General features: G+C 36.7%; 4 protein-coding genes across 7 annotated transcripts; all 4 read right to left on the bottom strand.

The window, feature by feature from the left end:
• Nucleotides 1–74: 74 nt before the first annotated feature.
• On the bottom strand, nt 75–1,353 carry ATPsynO (ATP synthase subunit O, mitochondrial). Its single transcript, XM_031984153.2, has 4 exons — nt 1,193–1,353; nt 952–996; nt 703–813; nt 75–634 (listed from the first exon to the last, which is right to left on the bottom strand). Exons 1-4 carry the CDS (start codon nt 1,211–1,213, stop codon nt 188–190), a joined length of 624 nt encoding a protein of 207 aa, XP_031840013.1. The 5' UTR covers nt 1,214–1,353; the 3' UTR covers nt 75–187.
• Nucleotides 1,354–2,120: 767 nt separating this feature from the next.
• On the bottom strand, nt 2,121–4,102 carry LOC116430207 (uncharacterized). The gene is made up of 3 exons (XM_031984014.2): nt 3,139–4,102; nt 2,375–2,635; nt 2,121–2,307 (listed from the first exon to the last, which is right to left on the bottom strand). Exons 1-3 carry the CDS (start codon nt 3,720–3,722, stop codon nt 2,160–2,162), a joined length of 993 nt encoding a protein of 330 aa, XP_031839874.2. The 5' UTR covers nt 3,723–4,102; the 3' UTR covers nt 2,121–2,159.
• Nucleotides 4,103–5,078: 976 nt separating this feature from the next.
• On the bottom strand, nt 5,079–13,397 carry yem (yemanuclein). Of its 3 annotated transcripts, none has more exons than XM_031983950.2 (12): nt 12,691–13,397; nt 10,181–10,297; nt 9,977–10,078; nt 9,621–9,893; nt 9,383–9,542; nt 8,860–9,298; nt 8,629–8,790; nt 8,442–8,522; nt 8,235–8,270; nt 7,605–7,718; nt 7,342–7,521; nt 5,079–7,262 (listed from the first exon to the last, which is right to left on the bottom strand). In XM_031983950.2, the coding sequence occupies exons 1-12, from the start codon at nt 12,883–12,885 to the stop codon at nt 5,969–5,971; spliced, it is 3,153 nt and encodes a 1,050-aa protein (XP_031839810.1). In that variant the 5' UTR covers nt 12,886–13,397; the 3' UTR covers nt 5,079–5,968. The 3 variants fall into 3 exon arrangements, with proteins under 3 accessions (XP_031839810.1, XP_031839813.1, XP_031839811.1); XM_031983953.2 differs by lacking the exon at nt 12,691–13,397 and adding an exon at nt 10,382–10,475; XM_031983951.2 differs by lacking the exon at nt 8,235–8,270 and having other exon boundaries at nt 12,691–13,396.
• A 1,073-nt stretch (nt 13,398–14,470) lies between these two features.
• On the bottom strand, nt 14,471–18,658 carry LOC116430092 (Germ cell nuclear acidic peptidase). 2 transcript variants are annotated; one of them, XM_031983771.2, is made up of 10 exons: nt 18,511–18,658; nt 18,175–18,279; nt 16,584–18,093; nt 16,452–16,513; nt 16,179–16,377; nt 15,926–16,101; nt 15,503–15,864; nt 15,323–15,435; nt 15,148–15,255; nt 14,471–15,079 (listed from the first exon to the last, which is right to left on the bottom strand). In XM_031983771.2, the coding sequence occupies exons 2-10, from the start codon at nt 18,185–18,187 to the stop codon at nt 14,785–14,787; spliced, it is 2,838 nt and encodes a 945-aa protein (XP_031839631.1). In that variant the 5' UTR covers nt 18,188–18,279; nt 18,511–18,658; the 3' UTR covers nt 14,471–14,784. The 2 variants fall into 2 exon arrangements, with proteins under 2 accessions (XP_031839631.1, XP_031839630.1); XM_031983770.2 differs by lacking the exon at nt 18,511–18,658 and having other exon boundaries at nt 14,472–15,079; nt 18,175–18,371.
• Nucleotides 18,659–20,175: the final 1,517 nt, after the last annotated feature.

Raw genomic sequence — 20,175 nt, 5'->3', positions numbered from 1 at the left:
TATTATATGCTTTTACAAAGAAAAAACAAGGGTATTCGAAATACACAATGGTTTAATGGAATGAGAAATAGACATTTTAACATAGGTAAATGGATTCGGATAATTTATTGTTCTATGATATACATTTTGCGATTGCCTAAATCAGTACTTTATCCCTTTTCATATTACTGAATACTCTAAATAGCGATTACGCTGCTGTAGAAATAATGTCACTGTACATTTTAATCTTATTAGCAACACTCATATCCACATATTTATCACCTACAGATACAATCATACCTCCAATAATAGAAGGATCAACCTTTGCAGTAAGCAAAATAGTTTCTCCTTTCTGTAAGAATCCTTTCAAAGCAGCTTCAAGTTTAGCTTTTGTATCAGCATCGAGTGGTTTTGCTGTGGTCACTTCACAAACAACTTCACCTCGAGTAGCAGCCATTAATAATTTAAATGTATTTATTATAGTATTTATTTTCCCGAGCCTGCCATTTTCTGCAAGTAAACCTAACAAGTTGGCAGTCTCTTTGCTCACACTCAGTTTACTGCTGACAGTCTTAAGTGCTTCTACTTTTTCCTTTCGTTTAATCGATGGATTTTTCATAAATTCCTCTAATCTTGTATCTTTCTTTATGGTATCCTAGTATCACAGTACTTATTAAAGCATATTGTATTATTAGAATATAATTGAGCATGTGGAATACATACTTGTAACTTAATCAGATCTTTTTCAACATTATTCAATGTCTTCTGCTTAGAAGCTGCTGAATAAAGGGCTGAGGCATATCGTCCTTCTGTTCCAAATACTTGAATTGGAGGCTAAAAAAAATACAGAAGTATTGTTATACTTTATGAATCGATTATTTATTATTAATAAAATGTTATAATTTTAAGAATGGAGGATGACTGCTTCTTAAGTTATATAATTTTTTTAAATATATATGTGAAAAAACGTACCTTGACCATCTGCTGGATGACAGAACTGGAAGAGAATGACCGGGCCTAGAAAAAACAAATAAAATTTATTACCTTCTTATAATTTACGTAAAACAATACTAGCAATGTTTTCATTCTATCAATTTATCAAGTAGGGTGTCAAGGAAGTTTATACTACTATTAGAAAATCAATGTTATTCGCTACTGTTTAATTCAATTGTAACAAACAACCGTAACACATGACCTGCGTCATTTTACTTACAATTACTCTGCTAAAAGACATTTTGTCAATACTTTATTCAAACCTCAGATCAGACAAATGTGGTCTTAGACCACCATTACATAAGTGACTTTAACGTCTGTGTTCGTGAATACTTATTCTACTGCCGAGAGAATCAGAAAGTGACATCTATACATAAAAGATCGTACTTAATTTTCAACATGGCTACAGGCTAGTGCCCAGTTCACAGGAATCGTATTCGCTAAAAAATTGTTCACATGTTCATAATTTTTTAATACTAATGAAAGTATAATTCAGTGGTGTCTAACTTACTCGCACTAGCAACTCGGAAACAATGTTCCCCACTCATTCGAGATTTTCTTAAATCTATATACATCTTGAATTTGACAGTGAGTACTCCGAAAGTCCTTAAGTTGTTTAGTCTGCAATCTATCATTCAAAGTAACGCGTTGGTAAAACTGCGAAGATGAATTTGAATTACACAGTCGAAATTTTTGTTCTTACCATTAAATTAACCAAAGAATGAGGATTACTATCAAAATTTTATATTGAAATTAGCAAAGTATCGTTAAATATTTCAATTCTGGGACAATTCGAAGAATGAACGAGAAGAATTATCTCGATCCGGAATATTTGTGGATTGTACGGACTTGTAGGAACGCTTTGAACATTTATTTAACCATGCTTCATTTCACGTGTTACGAAAACGCCATAAATACGCAGCCGACTGCCACCCGTAGGTTATGAACGTATTAATTAGACAGAATTTCTAATCGTACATAAAAATCATTGACAACGTAATTAGTTACAAAGTGTCGTTACTTGTAGCAATCATAATAACATTGCAGAGACTTTGATGTATCCGTTATTCATGGCAATGGTGGATCTCCTAGTCTACGCGATAGTGCAGTGAACAACAAAACCCCCATACAACCATAAAAGTCATTTATTGAATTATTTACGTGTATTTACATTTTATAAACATGTATTAAAATCTATATCTTTTGTTAAAACCAATTCTGTATTTGTTTGTATATCCATGGTCGTAAACGTCATCCGGATAAATTCTATCGTAATGACCCCTGTAAGGATAATGTGGCTCATACTCGTAATCCAGTCGGCTGGTAGGAAAATATCTATAAATAAATAAATTATCATCCACACACTGTATGCTGTTTTAAAAATTTAGCGTATGTTAATTACCTATCATTTTTCGAATCAAGTACGTAAGGATCATCTGTGTAGTAATTTCTGGGTGTGAAATCTACGTCATAATGGGAATGTCTGAATGGTTGTACGAAATAATGATTATTACGGAAAGTTGGGTACAACTTTTCTCTGCGATAAATCTCGTTCCCATTTCGATCGATGTAATGTCCCGCCTCGTCTTGCAGGTAGTTCCTTCTGTCATCTTTGTACCGATCTTTATAGTAGCCTCCGGTGTGATCGCGATAATCATTGTAACTGAACAGGACAATAAATGTTACGGTTACTCTGCAATCCACGAAATTTTCGATCGCGAATGGAAGTTATTAAAAACAAATTAACATCGCCGTTGATTTTTTAGAAACTTAGCGCTACTCAGCGTTTAACACGTTCACACCGTGTAATTTCCACTCTTTCCCATTTAGTTGAATTCTCAAAATTGATAAAAATATTGAAACAATCAATAAGTAAATTAATTCTCAACTATATGGCAATGTTTTCTAATTACCAAACCATTTGACGTGCTATCTAAGATAATTAAATAATTACTAAGATAAGATAATTACGAAATTAGAAAACTATAGCCTATCCTTTTAAATCTCCTACAACTTACTTTCGCCTATTGTCGAAATAAAATAGTTCTGTCCCTCAATTTCTATAAGAAAAGCAATCGCGTATCGTTAATATTTACTCATAAAGTAATGAGTATTTGCAATGAAAAATATTGCCCAGCGCAAATAGTTGAATCTCCTACAACTTACTTTCGCCTATTGTCATAGGAGCCTTGTAGGCTCCGATCCTTCCCGCTGTAAGCAGCGTCGCGGGCCCCATCCCTGAACGAGTCCCGCGATTTCTGGCCATAATAAACGCCGGTGTTCCCGGACGACCTATGGCCCCCCTCGTCGTCACTGTCCTCGTAAAAGCTCGAGTTATTACCCGACTCGTCTTTATGGTAGTTGTTGGTGAAACCGGTCCTATGGTGTCCGTTTTTGTAGTACCCGCTCCCGTGACGTTCAAAAGCATTCCTCCCTTGATCGATGGCTTCGGACTCGCCTAAGCTGTGCTGTCCTTTGTCGTGACCTTTGCGCGCGGTGTCCTGCTCGTCGTACTTTCTCTCGTCCAGCATAAACTCCTTGAATCCCGCTTGGCCCCTGTCCCTCGCGAAGCTGTCCCCCTCGCTCGTTTTCTCGTCGTTAAGGGTCACGCGGGCAGAATCAATCTTTTTCCGCAGGATATCCGTCAAAGAGGAGCCTGACCGATTCTCGCCCTCTAGGATAATCGACTCGGAACCGCAGAAGATCCGCGGTACAACGATCGAGAGCACGATCAACGAAATTGGGAACATGTTTGAGAACGACTCTGTTGAACGAAGAATTTTGTCTGATCATCGAACGCAACCGCCGTGCATTTATAGGGAAACGCATGTCCTTGCGGCTGCAGAACGAAATGTATCCTGTGCACGATAATCCGAGAGATCCTGCGGATCTCCGGTATGACCTTGAGACTCCGGTAGCACGCGTTAGGGTATAAACTCGCCGGCTGGCCAATAAAATCCTAACGGACGACGACGACGACGACGACGACGGTAGAACAGATGTCTCAATCGTGCCGCCATTATCGTTCCACTTAAAACACTCGTTACTTTCGAATTCTGTTTAATCCGTTAAAACTTACAATACAAAAAAAGTGTGGTTATGTGTGCGGTCGTGTCTCTGGTGTGTGTTCGTGTGTGGGCGTGTACATGCGTGTCTGGCCGAAATAAATAATTCACACGTGGTATTTACAGAACTTACAGGTAGTCGCGTTGGAGGCACCTTTTTGACGGGTATCGGTCGAGTCAGATCAAAAGGTGAAGGTAAGAAATATATGTAGATATTGTAAAAAATATTCAAAACTTATATTTTACGCCGTCCTCGTGGAAATTCTCGGTGCAGAATTGTACAGAGACGTTCTTGTTGTATTCTTGATTTTTTTTTTCTCAAATTTATACTCTAAGTATCCGTAAAGGGGTTGGGTCGGGAGGGGGTGGGAAAAGAAGGTATGCGGCATTATAATACATCACTAATCGTAGTCTTTCTGTTTCAAAAATATCGTAGCTCTTTCTAGAATAGTACTTTCACGCGCATTCTCTCTGCCCTCTCACTCGTATCTCTCTCTCGCTCTCTCTCTCCGTCATTCTCTCTTGCACACGGTTGATTACTCGAATTGTTCTCGTCTGATCAGGCAGCCGTACCAAACTATACAGTTCTGTAGCTTGTAAATACAATTCAACGGTAACGGTAACTTCTTCCCATTATCTTTTTCTTTTTCTTTCCTTTTTCCTTTCTTTTCAGAGTCTCTCGTAGCTCCCGGAATACTTCTACGCTGAGGATACGCGATAGAGATTGGGTTGGTTCCACTTTATTCGTTCTTCCTGCGTTTATAAATAACGCGAACATGCACAGCATTTCGTCGATTCTACTGTAAACTGATTCCCGTTCGAGCCGGACGATAAAAGCGTCGTTCTCGTTACTCGCGTGCTTCTGTCCGATCGTAAACGGGCAATTCCGGCGGCGAAGTAACGAAAACAGAAAGAAACGAATCGCGCGGCGGTTTTCCCTTTCATCTCGCAGTTTCGATCGTGAAAATGTAAACAGTGGTTCGTGCGTCGAAGGAGTATAACTGGTTTTTTTTTATTTATTTTTTTCTCTCTTTTTCTCTCTTTTTCTCTCTTTTTCTCTCTTTCTCTCTCTCTCTCTCTCTCTCTCGCTCGATGACTCAGGGTGGCTACGTGTTATTGGAATCTACGGAAACTATACGTATACTACGTAACAAAGGTTTAGCGCACCCCTCCCATACCGTGGCAGTACGTACGTGAAAATAAAAAAGAAGCGCTTTACAAGTAAGTTTCACGGTGAAAGAAACGATACGAGCAACGAGCTGGCGCGAACCCGCGGTGTACCGAAAACAAACTCTGTTCCAGTCGCTGGTAGACTCGCATTTTCTATGGTTGTCGGGCAACGGACTCGCTATCTCGGATTTTTGAAAATAAAGAAACTCAGATCTTCAACAGAGACCAACTCCATTCACGGCGATGAACGGACGATAACTTATTTACAAGTGCCTATACGATTAACATACTTCCATAATTTATACTTACTCTGTACACGCGCATTTTTCATTCATTTTTTTCTTTTATCGTTTCTCTTCAAATAACTACGAAAGAATTCAATATATATTTACAGAATTTGGCGGGTTCGTTAAAATACTTAAAAATCGTATGCGATACAATATGATCGCGGCACACTATTTACCAGCTGCTTTGCGGTTTCTATTTTATATTTCATTTTACTTCTTTTTTTTCTCTCTTTCTTTCTTTCTTTCTTTCTTTCTTTATCCCTCTTGGTCATCAACAGTGACGCGGCATTGTAGTAATGGAAGAAGTTCTGATCAGTTCCACGCTCATTTGTCTCCATAAAAAATAATGTAGATTTACTGAAACGTCCGCCTTTTATAGATCTCTATGAAAATTATTATCTGACCACTGGCTTTCCTTAGTTCTGTTCAAATGTAATTTGCGTCTACGGTGCATGGTATCTGTTGATATTACTACTACCATTGTGAATCTTCTTTAGACTTCATTTTCACGTCCTTTTTAAGATACAGTCGTGAGTAGTCGTCCTGGTAAGAAGTACATTGCGCATTCGACTTGATAGGTTTCTGGATGTTGGTGCCGACCGGAGAATTGCTCGGCGAGTATTTCATTTCTTGCAACTCTTGGAGCTCTTTTAAAGATCTCATAACCATTTGAACGTCTTTCTCTTGTTCCGTTGGCTGTACAGTGTTACTTACAGGCTCGTCTAAAAGAAGAGTACCGTCTTTCCGTTTGTCCGTCACACCTCTGGGGGTCGCATCATCGTTAATGATCATCTGACTCAAGTAATTGGTAGCAGCGATCGTCTCCTCGTTTTGTCTTTGCTCCTGCTCCTCCTTCGAGAGAGACGGTTGCTGCTGTTGCATAGGCACTACGTCTGCACTAATATGCCCTATTTGCTTTTCCACTACCTTCGCATCCTTCTTTCGTCTCTTAACGTCATTTGATTTGTGCTTAACCTCCACGCCCCGTTCCCGCTTCTTATCCCTCTTTTCAGTCTTATTAATCGCATCGGCGTCTTTCTCGTCCGGTTTCTTATCGTTCTTGTTGGTTTCGGTATTCTCATGCAGCAACCTGTGCTTCAGAGATACAGACTTCGAATGGGGGGATGTTTGATTCGACGTTGAATAATTAGAATGCTGAGGCTGTGAACACGAGTATGAAGCATCTTGTCTGTGTACGGAATGATGTCCACTCTGAGGCACTTCATTTGTATTTGGAAGAACGTTCGACGTTTCAGGATAAGCCGTAATAGAAACTACATCTTTCTTATTCTCATTCACTTTTGTGGATGACTTATGGAACTCGCTAACAGGTGTGATAGAAAGTGAACTATTACCTAACTCCATCAAATTAATCTTCTCTACATGACATTTAACCGGCTTTAAAGCCATCAATTGAGCTGTAGGCACGACAGAGATTTTACCCACAGTGGAATTATTGGTAGCAACTGTCAAACCTTCGTGTTGCTGCCCCGAATTAATTATCTCTTTACTCTTCTCCTTGTGTTTCACACTCTGCTGTTTCTTCTCGATATTATCGTTTAATTTAACAGTCCCTTGTTTCACATAGTTGGCGGAACCGTCCCCGGGAATTTGACCTTTCGCCACACTCACTGATAATTTTTCCCTCTCTTGAGAAAGGATACTATTCGCTTCCACTTTTCCAACTGAATTATACACTGCATTTCCAGCCGCAGTTGTAGTGCTGCCGTTGCCAACATCTTTCAGTTTCTTCTGTTTCTTCTTTGTGCTATAATCAAATTATACAAGGGTTACGAATTAGTGGAATAACTAAGAAGAAAGTAAAATCATAAGAGATAGGGACTTACACAGGCTCAGAATCGTCAACAAACTTTAACAAAGTCGCTGGCGTCATGTATCCTCTCGGCCATAAGGGTAATACAGTTCGCAACAAGAATGATCCAACAAAACTATACATGCTTAATTTCCTCGGTCTTAAAACATTATAAATTTGCCTTTGTGCATTCGCGATTTCATAAACAAGTTTCCTGAAAACGAAAAATGGTATAATTGACGCATCGATTCCAAGCAGTTTCTATTTGCTAGGCGAAATCAGTTTTCGAAAGCTTACTTTGCTTCCTCCGTCCAGGGGAAAGACTTTTTCGGAATTTTAGCTTTATCTAAGTTCTCGCAATTGTCTTCTTCGTCGGAACTCTCAGCGTCGGCGGGTGATCCGTCCATTTCCCTGAAACGAGGACTAATTACAAATCGTGGAATACAAAGGAATTCTAGAATACATGTATGGTATGACGGTGACAAAAGGTAACGACTATTTATCATATTTGATGATTTTACAAATTCCTACGTAACAATAATAATCTAATATGAATCCTGAATAGATATATGTATGCGTGTATGTATGTGACGGCTGATCTGAATTCTATTAAAATATAATGGTTCATTGTTTCACGAGTAGGATGGCGATCGTGACAAACTAAACACTGATACTGATGATAAAAAGCCCCGTATTTCCTCCGCTATCTCTCTAAGAATCATGGCAAATAAATGGAAATGAAATGTTATGTTACCTTTTATGTATACAGCGAATAAAATCATTTTTAAATATATGAAACACCGAGATAGCAGCGATAAGTAAGCATGAATAGAGTAAGGGAAAAGTAGATAAGATAGTAGAGGAAGATAATGAACAACTGGAAAGGTAAGAATAAAAAGGGGTTTCCTCTTACGAGGGGCACCTTACCAACAGTACCGGTATATATCCCAGTATAAATGAGGACTAAGAAATAGAAAATTATAGTAAGTTCCCATTCGATGCTGCATACTCAATTAATTTACGTTTTAAAGCTACAAGAGTGTTCTTTTAATGTATAAAGCTTTCCTTAGAAGTTCTTTCACTAACAATTAAATATGTAAACCCTGCAACGTTATTATTTCGAAAAATACTTACTTTCCTTCAGCAACCTTTTGACACTCATCAAGATATTTGCACACCACGGATGGCATTATTTTATTAATAACGTCTTTTAACCTGTAACGAAAAGATATATTACTGATCATTCTGAATTAATAGAAGTGACGATAGATATAAAATTATGACAAACAGTTGCTAAAATACATTTGAAAAGATACATTACCTTCGTACAAGTTCACCGACACTGCATTCAACATCTTCTACATACAATTTCTTTGCTCTATTTTGTAGTGCCATTTTACTACACGGTAAGAATCGCGCGAGGTGTCCATATGTTTCTAACCTTAGACTCGGGGAAGAAAGAGCTCTTAACCTTTTCTCTAAACTAAAATAAAAATGATATTATTCTGTTTGTACGTATGAAAGGATTAATGGAAATCTAATAAACCCTTACCTTAACAATAACGTAGTTACTGTCGAATTGAAAAATTTAGTCTTTCTTTCTTTGCTATTTTCAGCTTGTGCCTTTAATTTATTTACTATTTCTACAACATTCTCTGGAAGGGAGTCAGGTAAAGGTGTTTCTTTATCGATATCGTCGCACTCCGATTCCGTACCTATACATCGGGATTTGCCAGAATCGGTAGTATCACCACTCGATTCGTCCTCAACCCTCGCAGCATTAACTACACTCTCTATCGCGTCATCAATATTACTATCTTTGCCGCTTAACTTTGTTAGATCCGACTTCTTCCCATCAAAGCCATTTGTATTAGCTGCCTTCTTTTCAAATTTTTTTATATCAAATTTTTTATCCGATGTATTATTTTTACTTTTTTGTAAATCAGTCACTTTGTTGTCAGACTTTTTCTTTTCTTCTTGATCTTCTGAACCTAGCATACAAAAAATTATGTATAAACATGTAATATAACTATGATAAAATTTTTTTATTGACATAAAGGACTGTATTGTATTACCTTCAGCATCCGTAGTCTCCCCTTTTTCTTTTCGTTTATTTAAAGTATCCCCATCTTGCTGAGAATTTTGTTGTTCTGGTAAATTTTGCTGTTTCTTTTTCTTTTTGACAATATTTTCCTGGGCAGACTTCTTTTCACCATTTTCATCTACCTTTTGTTTCTGTAAAAATCATAACATTTGTCAATTTTACATACCAATTTAGAAAGAAAAACAATGTAGCATTATAACGTCGATTACCTTTCTTGGTTGATCACCAGTAATATCCTCAGCTTCTTCTTCATCCGATGAACTATGATTTCGTTTGTCCGATCTCTTTGGACTATCCACATCTTCTGTATCTTCTTCGCTGCTTTCACTACTTTCTTCATCATTACTATTGTTATTATTGTTGTTGTTGTTATTGTTGTGAACCAAGGTGTGGTGATCCGCTGACTTAAATTCAAGTGGTCCGCAGTTGATATAAAAACCTCCATGAGCTGTAGTCATCTCTTCCGGTACAATTTCATCGTACTGCAATAGTAACACAATAATATTTAATATTAAAACAACGAGCACAGCAAGTATCTTCCATAGGAACATCGCATGTTGCTTACAGCATCAGTATTATCGATGAAAGAATCATTCTCATCGTATCCTGCACCCAGATCCACATAATCATCGTACTTTTTCTTCTTCCTTCCTGTAGTTGAAGTTCCCTGTACCAAAAACACGTTTCAGCAAAAAATGAATTTGATTCACGGATACACAATCATTTCATCCGAATGATTGCGAATCAACGTAAATAACGTTTTACATACATATTTCGCTTCAAATCGCCTTGCCATGTCGCGAATTTTTTCATCGTCATCACCGTCGTCGTCGAACGGGAGACCGTTGCTTGTATTTTCTTGTTTAACATCTTTCCTACGTTTTTTCTGCAACACAACATAATCATTCATTTCATCGTCGAACCCGACGGGCATTGTTATCCAATTATTAGCCGGACATCGCCTACTAACCCACAACGTACGCGCGCGTACTTTCACTATTTTATCAAAAATTCAGAAATAGTCCATGCACTGCGCATGTACGCAAATCATCAGCTGTTGCGTTCCACCGAGTAATTGAAGTAAATTATATATATATATACATATGTATATGTATTACGCGTGTCGATACATAAAAAATTTAATCCAATTTCGTTCGCGTACATTACCCGCGAAAGCTTATCCTATTATCGTTAATAAAATAACAGAATAAAGATTACGGTTCTCTTTCTTTTTTCGATAGGAAAATCATCATTAATAATCATTAAAAAAAGAAAAAGAAAAAGGTAAGAGAAAAAGAAAGAAATTTGCGTCGGTGTCGATTATATTGAATAATATAGGGTCGATAAATTAAATTTAACGTGTTTCTAATTAATTGTAGGCATATATTAAATTTATAATATATTATTATTTATAAACGCGAGAATTTAATACATTTTACTCTATGAATAAACATCGATCATTTACAATGGAACCGAAGAGAAGACAAAATTGATTCACAAGAGGGCATGAGCTATCCACTGATACCAGGAGCACATGCTACGTGCAGAGTATAGCTCTTGCTCTTTCTTTCGCGACGGGCAACTTCTTGTTATCTTCTGTTACCCTAGTACCAGAGACGCTACAACGAATGATTGGTACAAAAAAAAGAATAAAATGTAATTGTCAATAACGTCGAACGTATGTATTTCACGTATAAAAAACCATAAAACACATGTTATATATAAAATGTTCGTAAACAATACCATTTATAAACAATACCGTCGCGAAGTGCTAGTAGACAATGGGCAAGATGTGCACACGCCAGTGGTTAACTTCGGATAACTATCATTATTAACGTTTGTGCATGCAACTAATCTGTTTGCAACAACAGTGTGCTTACGCACTATGATAATACTTGAAAAAAAAAAATTCAAATGTAAAATACGATTTATTCTTAGAGGAATATCGAGTGTTCGAGTATACGGGAACCGTTTTCAAGAAAAAATTGATTCGACGCGATACAGGCGTAAAAAATATTTTCTTACATTGCAATCGTCGTTTTCTAGGAACTAATGCAATTCAAAACGAAAAACGTCCAACTTAAGAATAAAAAACTCGCGATCACACTCGTACAACTGGTGTCTTCGCTCGAACCGCGTTAACCGACGATCCATCAAAAATAAAAAAAAAATAAAAAAAAAATATTCGTAATATATATTTAAAAACGCAAAAAAGAAAAACCCAATCCCGGCAGTCTTCGTATCGCGATTCGTCTACGTTCGAAGATCACAGAAATATTAAAGAAAACCCGCCGCCAATGGGATCGGAGTGAGCCGTAAGTAAAAGTTGATCGAAATGAAAAATGAAGGACATAATGGAACGTTTTAACAATTGCACGATACGGGTCCGGTCTAACGTGAAAACGTCGTGACTGAGAAGCGTCGGTGGGCGCGAATTCCGGCCGAACACGTCGATCGTAAAATTAAGATCGGGATTTCCTACGCGTACATGTAAAATCACCGTGATAAAACGTTTCGCGTAATACAAAAAGAAGGAGAAGAAAGAAAGAAAGAAAGAATAAAAGAAACGTACGAACGAAAGCGGAGCAGCTTTAGAAACGATTGTGAAACGAGACACGAGTGTAGGTACGGCGGACGTGCAACAGTCACGTCTCGTCTTGGAGAAGTCGCAATGCCGGACCGTATGGTCGTGTAACAGTAATTCCGCGTCTATTTCGTGCATTCTGGGGAACGACTATCGCGAAAACGATTGTCGTACGTTCGTCGGTGGCGAGGTCCCGAAGAAAGCTTTCAACAGACGTTGCCTTATGCGAGCATACGTTGACACCGACACACACCGGCAACACGTTACGACCTTTCTATTCGATGGCTTCGAATTGATCACACCTTTTTCTGCCTAGCCTCTAAACACACAACAACGGTGCTCTGTACGGCCGAAAAAACAAGCGAGCCCGTATTATACGAGCGTCGAGATCGCAGAAGAAAATCGTGCACGTAGCCGCGCGAGATGCCTGGATCTCACGCGATAATCACGACATGACAATTCGCCTAAGCGGCGCGCACGAGTCCCCCTTGTTTCGTGCAACACGAAAATGGTCGATCCCATTGGAATTTTTGCAGTTTCTTGTCAAAGTACGGTACGCGAAGCGATATCGTAGCCGGTGTTTGCCTTGCCCGTCGGGATGTTTTGGCCGAGGCAACCGTATGGGATAAAGCGTCGTGGGCTTTTGTTTTTCCCCTCGGATATATCCGATCGGCGAGTAAACGGTAGAAACTGACCTCTTCTGCTTTGAGGAGCTGTGCATAGTTGAACTCAGGACATGCCTTCTCGTTCGACTCTGGCAGGGTGAGTACGAAGCGGAAGGAGGGCGCGAGCTGTTTGCCCTTTTCCCCCTTTTTCTCGTTCTTCGCGGCGTAGCCCAAGGACTCCGGAAACTCCAAGGTCTGCAAAGGTACCCGTTTAGCCTCTGACATTCCTACATTTGCACGAACTCAACGCGAATCACGGAAAGACTGCGAACACTGCAGCAACAACATGGTCCTTTCTCTTAAATACCGAACCGACACCGCCACTCGCACGTCGCCATCTTCGGCTCGACTGTTTTTAGAGCGCGCTGTTGATGCCGCCGCCACGGAATATACTCAACGCATGCGTTTCCACTGTTCAAATAATCCTCGGTTACGTTCGCAACGCCTGGTGATATTTCCGTTGAGAACAGCCTTAACACGTTCGTCGACGTGAATGCTATAGCATTCATCTTCATTGCCATACAAAATCACGTGAATGCCAGAACATTCAAATTTAGAAGCCACATTGTCGTGAATTTCATTCTATGTACCATTAAATTTTTCTAATTATTATTCACTTTAACTTTCGGAGTACGGCATTTATATTTTTCCTATTTTTCCGATGTATTGAGATTTCTACTGTCCGCGAACGTGTTAACCGAGAATAGATAGTGGCAGAGGTGTCTAACTTTACTCCCCTCACGCTAGTAACTTGGTAACAACGTTCTTCCACTACCTCACTCAAGGAGTCGAGACTGTGTATGTGAGCAGTTCTATGGGTGTTTAATCACAGGTAAAAGTAGCAGGAGGGTAACTTTTTAGGGGATGTCACTAGAGTTAGCACCCTTCCTCTCTCCTAACAGGACAAGGAAGTTCATTTTCAAACAAGGAAAATCATTAAGGGTCTACGAAGGGAAGAAGGAAGTTACTTTGTCTCCAGGTACAGAAGTTGCATCTTTTTAGAAGGGAGAGTAGTGTGGCGGATTAGTCATGGGTAAGGGTAAACCCTTCCTTACCCACAAGTTAGAAGAATCCTCTATTATCGATGTTTGAAGAACATTTTTATTCTACAGATTGCTAATTTTGTAAATTGAACGCTCGTTAACAATGATTATTTACAATAGATCTGTTAATCATTCGTGGTAGAATGTTTAATAAATATTATATTATATAGCTTATGAAACATACAAAAAAGTTAAAATAGTGAGTGTTGCCTAAATCTTTCTGAAAAAGTTCTTTGCTTCTTCGAATTTATTGAGCAGTAATTGGAGCACTAATGTACGTATGAATTGTTTATTTTATAAATACTTTGACTAATATAAATGAAATATTTGAATTTCAATTGAGAAGATCGTGATGGTGATAATTGGTGGCACAAATGACATACCAATTGATGCTAATTGGTTAGTAGCTTCAGTGTTTTACCGCAAATGACGCCACAAGCGTTGCTAGATAATGATAATGTTCATTTCGCGACAGTTCATTCACTCCTTTCAGCCTGGGGTGGTAGGTCACAAGAGAAGGCATGTGCAGTACTCTTTTGCAGTAGCTTTTTGCGAGGGGAGTGTCACTAGAGTGCCCGCGAGCACCCAGTTAAACACCCTTAGATTATTGGACGGTTTTAAAAATACTTAACCGTGTTAATAATGGGTCAACCTACGTGAATTGTTTAATGGCGTCATATCAGTATGTATGCTCTATTAATCAATCGCATTAATGTATATTTACTTTTTAATGAGCTTAGCTAGGTATTTTATTCCTCATGGATTACGATTAAGCGTGAATTACCTGTTATATGTCATTTATTGTAATATTATAATACACTCTTTACAAACCACTGCCGCGTCTATACAATCTGTAAAAATCTATTTATCTGTATAATTAATATAACTTCGTTCTTAGTATAATAGAAAATTCAATCCAAAACTTATATTCCAATGCCTGCAATGGTAAAATCAGTTTCGTCAATTATCATGTATGTATAAAATTAGGGTGCTCAGAAAGTACCCGTCCGCGTTAAAAATGTACAAACAGTTAAAAATTGGAGCATTTTGAACAATGATCTACATTATATTTAAAATTCATTTAACCAGGAGTATCTAGATTATTCTCAGAATTTCCCTGATTCTTTGCAATTTTAATTGCTGAAAATTGCTGACCTAAAATCTTCATCACTTGTGCATGCTTTACATTACACTCATTTTTTACAGAATTATAGTTTTCTTTTACATAGAGCGCAAATCCGCCGAGTTCTCTCTTGGGTGTCTGTAGTTGAACTGTACCAGATTTTGTTGTTTTGTTCACTAGTAATTCAAACTTTCCGTAACAATGACCGCACCGTTTCCTTTCAACATCCAAAGACTTTGAATGCCTGCCAATACTACAAAGATCGTGCACTTATTAATTTGGCTATACTCGAATTTATAAGTTTCATATAAAATATAGTACCTGTATCCGCAGCCGACACATCTATACGTGAACTTAGTTTTAATTTTATAGTCATGACATCTGCGAATTGGTGGTAAGTCTGGAAATGTCTTCATGGCTTTGTTGGCCCTAAAGTGGGATGCGTCAGTCATTTTGAATAAGTATAAAGACAGTAAATAATATTATTAATATATACCATCCCGTCCAAAACGGACCATGACCATCAGAAACTTCATTTATCAACCAGGCTGCTGCATGACACATTTCATGTATTAAAGTGTCTCGAAGTCTGTCTGGTGTATCCAACACCTATACAAAAACAGTTGTTCCAATTTATATTGGATATATTATTTTTATTAATAATACAATTACACACCTTTGTCGATAGAACTATTCTTGATGATCTTGCAACACCTCCAAGTGGTTTTATAGACTTCTTATTATAACAAAATCCAGCAGTACCTCTCATACGAATATTCCACTCAATGCTCATATTCTCTGGCAATTGCTTATTAAATACTTTTTCATTATACAATTTGTATAAATAACTGCATAGACTCTCCTTATTAGCTTTGTAATTTGTTCTGTATTTCTTAGCATCTGGATGTGCATTGGCAAAAGGAATATTTTCGGATAAAGATGCCAAGAAGCTTGCCTGTTTCCCATTTTTTAGAGTGTCAGAAGTTGGTTTAAATATAGGGTCCTTTTTAACTATTTGCCGTGAAGATTTAGTGAGATCTACGGAAATGTATTACAACTTTATAACACGTTACCTAAACGATTTACAAATATGTATTACCTTTTTTGCTTGTAGGTTTTAATGGTACATCATCGCCAGGATCGAATTCACTAGTACTTGAACTTTTACTCTCATCCTCGCTAAAAGACAATTTCCTTCTTCTGAAATCCTGTATTTTATTACGATTTTTATCTTCATCTTCGTCTTCAGTATCTGTGTCACATAGCGATATAACTCTGTAAAAGAAATCATCCAAATTATTAAGAAACTCTTCATACATTTATTGTAAATATTAGATATGTACGTTTCTTACTTCTGTATATGTGGTGGAAGTGTTGGTTTAGGCTTTGGATTGTTTGTCGATGATCTCGGATTTGTCACTGCAGTGTAGTAGGAACTTTCACATCCACTTTCCGATGACGTTTCATCGTTAATGAAACTGTCTTTTACCTTAATATTCGTTTGAATATTTCTTTTTGTTGTCGACCTTTGTGGTTTTAAGTTTTTTAACGCTATATAGTTCAAATGAACATTTTAATACAAAATGAGACACAAGATTAATGCAGTTTATAATGTAATTACTTACGTGCAGTACTATCTTCATCTTCTGAATCTGATGTATATACAATTTTTTTCTTTCCTGTTTTCCTGTAATAAAAGTTTAGCTTGGAGTTATCTATAATTACTTATGAAATAAAAGATTGCCTTTTTAATTTACCTTTCTGTCTGAACAGCTCTGTCTTTTGTGGAAACTACTTGCTTCCTTGGTTCAGACTTCGGAAGCAACTCATCTGCCTTATTTCTCCATAATTTACCATACAATTTATCTAATATATCAGCACAATCCATGATATTTACATTTTGTGGTTGATTTGTTGCAGGAGAGGAAATCATATTGTTAGCACAATTGTTTGTTGACGTACGAAGTTCAAGAACATTATTTTTGGATCGTTTTGTGTACTCTAGAAGTGTAGCTTGTCTTGTTGCAGAAGACACAATTATTTTATTGGACTCTTCATTTGTTGTTTTTCTTTCATTTATAAGTACTTGACGTATTTTCTCTCTATTATTTGGGGTTTCATAGTTCATTTCTAATCTTTCTAAACTACTATTTCCAGAACTTATCTCATCTTTGTTACTGGCAGGCACCATACCAAAAGAGTTATCACTTTTTGAATCAGGAGTATTGGTCATAAGCCATTCTGAAATTTGTTTCTTTTTCCTATCTGATAATTCAGTGGATACTTTATTTGTAATATTATCCTCACGTGGAGTATGTACAAGTTTACTAATATGATTTTTATATACATTTTTAACATTCTTTTGGGAATCTTGAACAATATCACTCTCAGAACTTACTGGTGTTTCGTCAATAATTTTAGTACTTTCTTTCAAATTTATCATACATGAAATAGCTGGATGCATACCATTGTCTATGCTCTCATTAATTATTACATTATTGTCTCTTCTTGGTGATTCATAAACCTGTCTTGTTGCCTTTATATTTTTCATAATATTTTTGGCATCTTTTTTTGTTAACTTTTTAATACTCTGAGTCTTATTAGATATCCTTTTAGGAGGTTCATCAGTGCTTTTGGAATTTGTACTGTTATTAGCATATGTAGTTAATACACTTTTTGCATTTACATTATTACACAACTGAGTATTGCATTTCGATGTAACTTTCATATTCTCTGGGGTAAAGCTAAAGTACGTTGTTTTAGTTGTAACAGAACTTTCAATATTCCTTTCATTTGATTCTGTGGCACTGGATGAAGTATCGTCAGATATAAACAAAGAATTGTTTCTTTTAATAAAATGATCATCTGTTTTATAATCATTGATAACTTTGGGTCTGTTATTCTTCTTCTGTAAGTTAGGAACATGTTTTCCCTGAGTATCCGTGGACTCAGTACTTGAAGAATCTATAATATGTACTTCACGTTTGGATTTAAAATATTTATTGGATTTAAATTTAGAAGAAACAGTTTTAGGGCTAGAACAATCAGAACTAGAGTCACTTATCACTATCACATCTTTGTCATCACTTGACATTATTCCTTGAGAATCAGATATAGCAGAATTTGGAGTTAGTTTCAAACAAAAGTCTTGCGATTCACTAACAGGTCTCTCTATCTCTTCGTCAGAATACATATTTTTATCTACATCCTTAATATGTTTCTCTTTCTCTCTTAATTTATTTCTTACTTTACAGAATAGATCATTCCCTGTAGAAATTAGAATAAAGATAAGAAAATGTTAGACTAAATAGAAACTTAGCTAATAAAAGATGTTTAAAATTTACTTACTGTAATTAGACATCTTAGTTTACTAGCAATCATGGACTCAAGTTCTTATTTTATTATTTCATGAAGTCATAATGCAGAAAATAAAACGAAGTAGTTCATTAGCTCCTAAAACAGAAACGGAACACATATACATAAAATAGCTACGAAGTATACTATACTTTCTCTTAAGAAAGTAAAGCTTTTGGGTACACGAAGGGCAAAACGGTAAACAATAACAAAGCGATATTCCTTGAAATTATAACATACAGTTAACGAAGATTAGAAAACGAAGTATTGAAATATTTTTTCTGACGTATCATATACACTGTAAAATAAAAAGATTATGTTTAAATGTACCTATCTCCATAAAATTGTGCAATGAAAATATTCAAGTCAAAAAACCGTGCAGTCACAATAATTCGAACGTTGCGTCCGTTATAGCATCGACTCAGTGTAGCCAACCGCCAAAATGTAAACACCAATTCCAAGGCAGACAATGTTCAAGTTAGTAAAAGTTTAAAACTATTCATTTTCTACGATTTGAAATATTCTTTTCTACATTCTAAATACAAACAACTACAAGTAATATGCTAAACAAAGAAAAAAGTTTATCAGCTAACCTTAAACGGTACAACAATTTCAACAAATGACATTTTTGGTACAGTATTGTTTGAAAGAAGTTTCGATTGAATAAAATGAATGTTTTTAAACTTTCTTAAACAATACAATATTATTATCTGTTCGACCATTTGTTCATAACCTGCGCTCAAGGTCGTTTGAAGGTAATGTGATAATAAATCGAACATGACGTCACAATTTGCATTCGAAATTTATTAACTCAACGATTTATGAATAACTTTTTTTTAACGATTCATGATCGATGATATTTATTCTAACGATTCATGAATCTTACGTAAAAGCAACTAACACGTCTCGATCATTAATTTTCGCTCGACTTATTCAATTCCTCTGTACCTACGCCATTTTGATTTTTTTCCCAAGAATAAACGAGTTGAAAGAAACCGTCGTTTACAAAATAATATTTATGTAAACATCAAAACTGTTACATGCCTGTAACGCAGAAAATCGAACACGTTTAATTCAACGTTTTCCATAACAGATATTTTCATTCATTAATTACTGGGTCCTTGAATTTCGGATTAAACCGTTACGCCACGAATCAACGCTCAAAGTATTATGTATTCCATCGGTTCGTTTCGCAAACTCGCGTCAGTTTATAGAATCATCGGTATTTCATAAATTCCATTAAAGTCGAAGAAGCTACTTTCACATTCAAACTATAATCCAATCTCCGAGGAACTTTTCATTGAAATATTCAATTCTCATCGAACTCAACTATCGAACTTCCCGTTGCATATACTTAAAATCTACAAACTCTATAGAAAACGAACTCAATTTACTCGTATTATTATAATTAGACGTGATTTATTAACGCAACTCGAGCGAACGCGAATAATCGATAAGAAACTAATTGGCCATTGTTTAATTCACCCTTTGCACTCGAGGGCTTCCGAGTGCCACTTAAAATTAATTAGCACACACTGGGAAATCTTATTATTAAATATATTCCAACGTTTATACCTCTAATCGATAAAAAACCAGCAAACTACATCTATAACTTGTTTTTATGCGCGTATCGTTCATCTACGCGTGAACATACTTTTTCCATTGAATTTTCTTCGAGTTGCTGGTAACAAATACAACAGTCAATAAATTAGGAAGGTTAACGAAGGGTCAATAACTACAAGAATCCGAATTCTAAGAGTGAAACGATCTTTCTGTTCGATTGATGGGTGGTTCGCTCGAGTCAAACGATCCATCAACGAAACAGAATCGTCGCAACTTTCCTTGGAAGTCGTAAGAATTCGCTGAGAGTTATTGCAAATGGCACACGGATGACAGGTAACAAAGCGTTGCCATCATCAGTTTCTTCTAGCGAAAAGTTCCTGCCTTAATCCAGATGTTAGCCGAGTGGCGTTCTTACGAAGTGCTCTTAGTTTC

The sequence above is a fragment of the Nomia melanderi genome, chromosome 6, assembly GCF_051020985.1.
Source record: "Nomia melanderi isolate GNS246 chromosome 6, iyNomMela1, whole genome shotgun sequence".
NCBI classification, from domain to species: domain Eukaryota; kingdom Metazoa; phylum Arthropoda; class Insecta; order Hymenoptera; family Halictidae; genus Nomia; species Nomia melanderi.
This window is presented reverse-complemented; position numbering and strand designations above follow the sequence as displayed.